This window comes from Terrapene carolina, unplaced genomic scaffold (assembly GCF_002925995.2).
Source record: "Terrapene carolina triunguis isolate 2854851 unplaced genomic scaffold, T_m_triunguis-2.0 Scaffold58, whole genome shotgun sequence".
In the NCBI taxonomy this organism is placed as follows: domain Eukaryota; kingdom Metazoa; phylum Chordata; order Testudines; family Emydidae; genus Terrapene; species Terrapene triunguis.
In genome coordinates this window covers 71,001,281-71,007,882 of record NW_020664409.1, presented here as the reverse complement: position 1 = coordinate 71,007,882, position 6,602 = coordinate 71,001,281, and the positions used below count along the sequence as shown (strand labels likewise).

Genomic DNA, 6,602 nt, shown 5'->3' with positions numbered 1-6,602 from the left:
CCCCCCCCCCCCGCGGGGGGGGTGGGCGGCCGGAGGCTTTTTTGCCTAGGGCGGCAAAAAAGCCAGAGCCGGCCCTGACTCCCAGCCCGGCTTTTGACATTTTTAGTTCTTATCGAGAAAAGGGGCCTGGGTTATAAAACCGGACGGGGCTCCACATCCTCAACTAGTATGACCCGCAAAACTAATCGTTCTATGAGCAGGGAATCAAACCCAGGTCTCCCGCATGGCAAAAGTTCTCCCAGTGAGCGACCAATGCGGGGAGCAGGCAAGGGACCCCGGCGCCAGCAGTGCGATGAGGAGGAAGGGCAGCGGCACAGGCACGGCGGGGGCAGGCCAGTAGCGATGGGAGATGCTAAGAGGCCGGGGCTGGTGGGTGGCTGCAGCCCTCGCGAATCGCAGCGGCCAGGCTCTGTGTGGGCGAGGAGCGACTCCGCATCTGAGACACTGGGCTCGGGCGGCAGGAGGCTAAGCGCGCCCCGGCCCCGCATCCGCCCGGCTACACGCTGGGGCCCAGGGCGCGGCTCCAGGCGGGGAGGTGGCAGCCGCCTGCGGGGCCTCACCCGGCTCAGGCCGCCCAGCTCGACGGGCAGACAGCGCAGCTCGTTGTCGCGCAGGCTCAGGGCCCGCAGCCCCGGGAGGCTCGCCAGGCCCCGGGGTACGCGCTGCAGCCGCATCCCGCGGAGCGACACCGAGCGGGTCCCACGACCGCCCCGCCGCGCCCGCAACAGCAGCCGCTCCGCCATGGCCCTAGCGTTACGCGGCGGCGATCGCTGCTTGACCGTTACCTAGCGCGCTGCCGCGCATGCTCCGGGACAGCGAGCCGCTGCCCTCAGGCGGGTTAAAGCCGCTTGCCGCTTCCCGCTCTCCGGGCTGAAGGCGGAGGGACGCGCAGGGCCCAAACTGCGCGTGCGCGGGGCGATCACGAGCAGGAGGCAGCGGAAGGAGAGGGGCGAAGTCGCGGGCCGGGGCAAAGAACAGGATTGAGACAGAGCCTGGCCGTGGCAGAGGGGGCCGGTGACCCCAAATGGCGCGAGCCTGAGGCTGCAGTGGTTGCACAAATTGGGTGTGGGGGCAGCAGCTCTCAGCACTCGCGGCCCAGGCCTGTGGGCTTGAGGGCAGCGTGCACGACCCTCCCCGCATCCCCAATACGAGGCGGCTCGTCCCTGGCTGATGAGATCTACTCAGTGAGCTGCCCCAGGAGACTTGATTCCCTGAAATATTTGGACTGCCATTCCCCCCTCCAAAAATTATAATTCTCAGACACGTTTTTAGTGTTTAAAAAAAAACACCTTATCCACTTATTTGTCTGCATGAAGCATCATAGCAATTCATAAACTTGTTTTGGCTGCTGCTCTGATCGCCTGAATCTGACACTTTTTCTTGTAAACCAAATGTCATGCCTTTAAATTATTTACTTTTTAAAATGTTATTTTTACTAGTCTTAATACACCTTCATTAACCTTCATTACCAGTATGCAGATGGCTGTCATTGTGCTATTTACATTTTAATAACAATCATTGCAAATAATAGTTGCTAGTAGCTTCAGCAATCACATTCTCAGTGTTTCTAGTATAACACTTCCTATTTGTATTGATATTAGTTTTTAATTCTAAATGTTGTTCCTTTCTCTTGTATATAAATTTATTCTTTGGAATTACCTGACTTCAAGACTAATTGATTTCCTGGACTGGTCAAAACTTCTTCAGTTTCCTTTGATCTACCAATGGGGATTGCCTTTGTCAACTGTTATTTTGCCTCTCTATCCAGGACCTTGGTGTTTTTTCACATCACCACATGTGGGTTCAATGTGGTTCCCAAATATCAACTAAAGGCCAGATTTTTAAAGGTTGAAAGCACTAGATGCTTTTGAAAATCCCACTAGTGACCTAAAAATGTAAGGTGATTTTGCTTGCTCTGCCCTGCACTGCACTACTCAGGACCTATTTCAGGATCAGGAGAATGAAGACCTGACTGTCACGGTAGATGCTGCTGTGCACATAGAGGATGGTGGCCTAGCTGTACAGCAATCCTCTTGATAAGCAATGTATATAAAATGGTGGCACTCTTCTCCCATTATAATTAATCAACTGATCCACATTTTTGGTTCTTTAACTGTAAAGATCCCTCTTTGAATTCAGCCTCTACCTGCTCACTAACCACATGTGATATAAACCTTGTCTTTTACTAACTGCTCCAGGAAGATTTAACTTACAAACACAGCATTGTCTCTTACATCTTTCTTGCATTATCACTGAGTCCATGACTCTGACATCCACAAAGCTGCAAGGACAGAGTCTGATAAGCTGCAACACAAATATTTTCAGTTTACTTAAAACATTGTAATGTTGTGTCTCAGCACACATGCAAAGTGCAAGGTTGGTCCCCTGGCCCAAACCATCCAGGAATAGGATGTGGTATTTACTAGACATGCTACATATTTGTTTCTGAAGCTGTACAGGATGTTTTCATTATAACCAAGTGACCTGGCAGGTCGCTCCCTATTTCATCACAGTGGTAGCTGAACCAATCAGAGCTCAAGGGGAAAAATGTTATAAATATATTTGCTTAAGACAGCCATATTACATCAGTGGCTGATCAATGCAAGAACATGGCATGTCTCTCCTGTGAGGGATGGTTTTACTGACAACACATAGAAGTGTTTTGAAAAGGAGAACACTGACATTCTTATAAAGATCTAACAAAGCCAGGCACATACATTACACGTTATGGACACATTACAGAGACTCAGGGCTAAATTCACAAAGGTACTTAGGCAACTAAGTCTGGATTTAGACGCCTAAGTCCCTGATTTAGTCTCCACTGTGATTTCCAAATCTCCCACCAAACATTTCAGACACCTAAACTCAGCACCTATGTTTTCAGGGTAAAAGCTCCCTAGGCATCTTAAGTTTCTGCCTCTGAGCATGTGCACTTCTGACTTACTTTAACCATCTGAATGCCTGTTTCCCACCTAAGCCCCAGAGTGATTCACAAACCGGGGAAAATATACAGGCAAATGCCTATCTTGAAAGTGGGGCCTGATCTGGTAGGCATGCTCAGAGGCCACCGATTGGATTGGGTTCCATTCATAATCTGGCCAGAGGAGGATATAGTGTTACTATCCATCTTATAAATACCACTTTACAACCCAGTATTAGAGCAGATGCCTGGCATGTGGGAGACCCACATTCAATTCTCCCCTCAAGAAGAGGGAAAGAAGGGATTTGAATAGGGGTCTCCCACATCCCAGGTGAATGCTTCAATACTGGGCTAAAAGTTGGCATCTCATCCAGCTGTTTTGTTTGGAGTCAGGCATCTGCCTAGCTCATTCTCACAAGAAACAGCTTACATACCTATGTCACTTGACTCCAGGAGAGGTTCCCATTCATGGATCACTAGGCAGAGCTAGCAGGGCCGGCTTTAGGAAGTGCGGCAGTGATGAGCTGCCAAAATCTTAGGAACCGGTTCCCTACCGGGTCTTCGGTGGCACGGCTCCGGCGGGTGAAGGGCCCACCGCCGAAGACCCGGTAGGGAACCACCCTGTGAGTACACCCCCCCAATCCGACCCCCACCCATGTTCTGCCCCCAACTGCCCCCCTCAGAAACCGCAACCCATAAACCCCCCCACCCCCGCTCCTTGTCCCCTGACCACTCCTTCCCGAGACCCCCAACCCTAACTGCTCCCCAGGACCCCACCCTCTACCCAACTCGCCCTGCTCCCTGTCCCCTGACTGCCCCGACCCATCCACCACCACCCCGACAGACCCCTGGAACTCCCACGCGGTGCCTACCCAACCCCCCTTCCCCATCTCCTGACTGCCCCCCCAAGAACCTCTGCCCCATCCAACCCCCCCACCGCTCCCTGTCCCCGCCTTATCCAACCCCCCCGGCCCGGCCTCTTACTATGCTGCTTACCCCCGCTGGGGCCGGGCTGGAGCCACGCTGCCCCGAGCTGGGCCGGGGCTGAGGCCGGGTCCCGGGGTCGGGCCCGGCCTGGAGCCGTGCTGCGCGGCCGGTGTCGGGGCCCGGGCCGGAGCCATGCCGCCCGGAGCTGGGCCGGGGCCAAGGTCAGGCCCCGGGGTCAGGGCAGGGCCAGAGCCGGGCAGGGCCGCGCCTGGAGCCCTCCTCACGCCCCCCCCCCTCACGCCCCAGCTCACCTGCAGGAAGCCACTGCTTCCCGCAAAAAGCTGATTCGTGGGAAGCAGGGGAGGGGGAGGAGAAGCTGTGGGGGAGCATCAAGGGAGGAGGCGGAGCGAGGTGAGCTGGGGCCGGGGACAGGGCAGGGAGCTTTTGTTAAATTTAAAAGCCGGGACAACCAGTTCTAAAAGGGCTTCTAAATTTAACAACCGGTTCCCACGAACCAGTAGGAACTGGCTCCAGCTCACCACTGAAGTGCGGGGCCCGATTCGACAGGGCCCCGGCAGGGATGACTCACCCGACGGCACTCTGGGTCTTCCGCGCCACTGAAGGACCCGCCGCCGAAGACCCGGTAGGGAACCGCCCGGTGAGTACATCCCCGCCCATCCAACCCCCACCAATGTCCTGCCCCCGACTGTCCCCCTCAGAAACCGCAACCCATCAACCCCCCCGCCCGCTCCTTGTCCCCTGACCACTCCATCCCGAGACCCCCCGCCCTAACTGCCCCCCAGGACCCCACCCCCTACCCAACTCGCCCTGCTCCATCCCCTGACTGCCCTGACCCCATCCACCACCACCACCCCGACAGACCCCCAGAACTCCCACGCCTACCCAACCCCCCCCCGCCCCCGTTCCCCGTCCCCTGACCGCCCCCACAGAACCTCTGCCCGATCCAACCCCGCTTCCCCCACCTGCTCCCTGTCCCCGGGACTCCCTGCCCCTGCCTTATCCAACCCACCCCTGGCCTCTTACCATGCCGCTTACCCCCGCCGGAGCTGCGCCGGGGCCGGAGCCGCGCCACCCAGCCAGAGTCAGGGCCAGAGTCGGGGCCGGACTGAGCCGCACCGCACCTCCCTGGAGCCCTCCTCGCACCTCCCCGCCCCAGCTTACCTGCTGCTGCTTGTTTCCAGGCTTCCCGCGCAAACATCTGATTCACAGGAAGCAGGGGAAGGGAAGGAGAAGGGGGGCAGAGCGTTCAGGGGAGGAGCGGGAGGTGAGCTGGGGCGGACAGCTGCTAGAGCTTGGGAACTGGCTCCAGCTCACCACTGGGCGTGGGGCCCTCTTAGGCGTGGGGCCCGATTCAGGGGAATCGGCCTAAAGCCAGCCGTGAGAGCTAGGCACCTAACTGCAGTGGATATTTAGGCACTGAACTCTGAGAAGGGACATGACTTAGAAGACACCACTCTAGGTGGCATCTCCCATTGATTAGTTGAGGCAATTCCCCGCTGAGCATGCAGGCTTTTGTGGATCAGATTCTAAAGTACTTTTCTCTCTCTATTCATTGTACAGGGAGCCTAGGCACCTAATCCAGGCTTTGTGGATCACAGTGATGTTCCTATGACTTTCTAGGCAGCTAAAAGGCATTGTGATGCTCAGTATCACAATGCCCAAGTCCCTTTATAAATCTATCCTTTAGGGCTTTTCCTCACAGCTTAGAAAGGTGATTTTTTTTTTTTAACCGCGGGGTAACTAAGGTGCAAGAGCTATTCTGAGGTAAAATATACAGAGAGGTTAAACTCTTGCATTTCAGCATTCAGGAAAAGATCTGAGACAATGTTTCTGAAATAAAATCAGAGGGCAATAAGCGTGTGTGTGCACGTGCCAAAGTACAGATTTAGTGTTGAAAATAGGGCTGTCGATTAATCGCAGTTAACTCACGCGATTAACACAAAAAAATTAATCGCAATTAATCACAGTTTTAATTGCACTGTCAAAAAATAGAATAGCAATTAAAATGTATTAAATATTTGGGATGTTTTTCTACATTTTCAAATATTTGATTTCAATTTACAACACAGAATACAAAGTGTATAGTGCTCACTTTATATTATTTTTTATTACAAATATTTGCACTGTAAAAATGATAAAATAGTATTTTTCAATTCACCTCATACAAGTACTGGAGTGCAATCGCTATCGTGAAAATGCAATTTACAAATGTTGATTTTTTTTGCTACATAACTGTACTCAAAATCAAAACAATGTAAAACTTTAGACCCAACAAATCCACGCAGTCTTACTTCTTGTTCAGACAATCACTAAAACAAGTTTGTTTACATTTACGGGAAATAATACTGCCTGCTTATTTACAATGTCACCTGAAAATAACAACAGGTGTTTGCATGGCACTGTTGTAGCTGGCATTGCTAGGTATTTACATGCCAGGTCTGCTAAACATTTGTATGCCCCTTCATGCTTTGGCCACCGTTCCATAGGACATGCTTCCATGCCGATGACTCATTAAAAAAATGCATTAATTAAATTTGTGACTGAACTCCTTGGGGGAGAATTGTATGTCTCCTGCTCTGTTTTCAGTGCATTCTACCATATACTTTGTGTTATGGCAGTTTTGGATGACGACCCAGCACATGTTGTTCGATTTAAGAACACTTTCACTACAGATTTGACAAAATGCAAAGAAAGTACCAATGTGAGATTTCTAAAAATAGCTACAGCAATCGAC

At 52.6% G+C, this 6,602-nt stretch overlaps 1 protein-coding gene across 1 annotated transcript in view; it reads right to left on the bottom strand.

The window, feature by feature from the left end:
• LRRC69 (leucine rich repeat containing 69) overlaps positions 1–743 on the bottom strand; it is a 41,645-nt gene extending 40,902 nt beyond the window's left edge. The window contains exon 1 of the mRNA XM_024201656.1: positions 561–743. Coding sequence (XP_024057424.1) covers positions 561–743 — 183 coding nt within the window. The remainder of the gene's footprint in view (positions 1–560) is intronic.
• Positions 744–6,602: the final 5,859 nt, after the last annotated feature.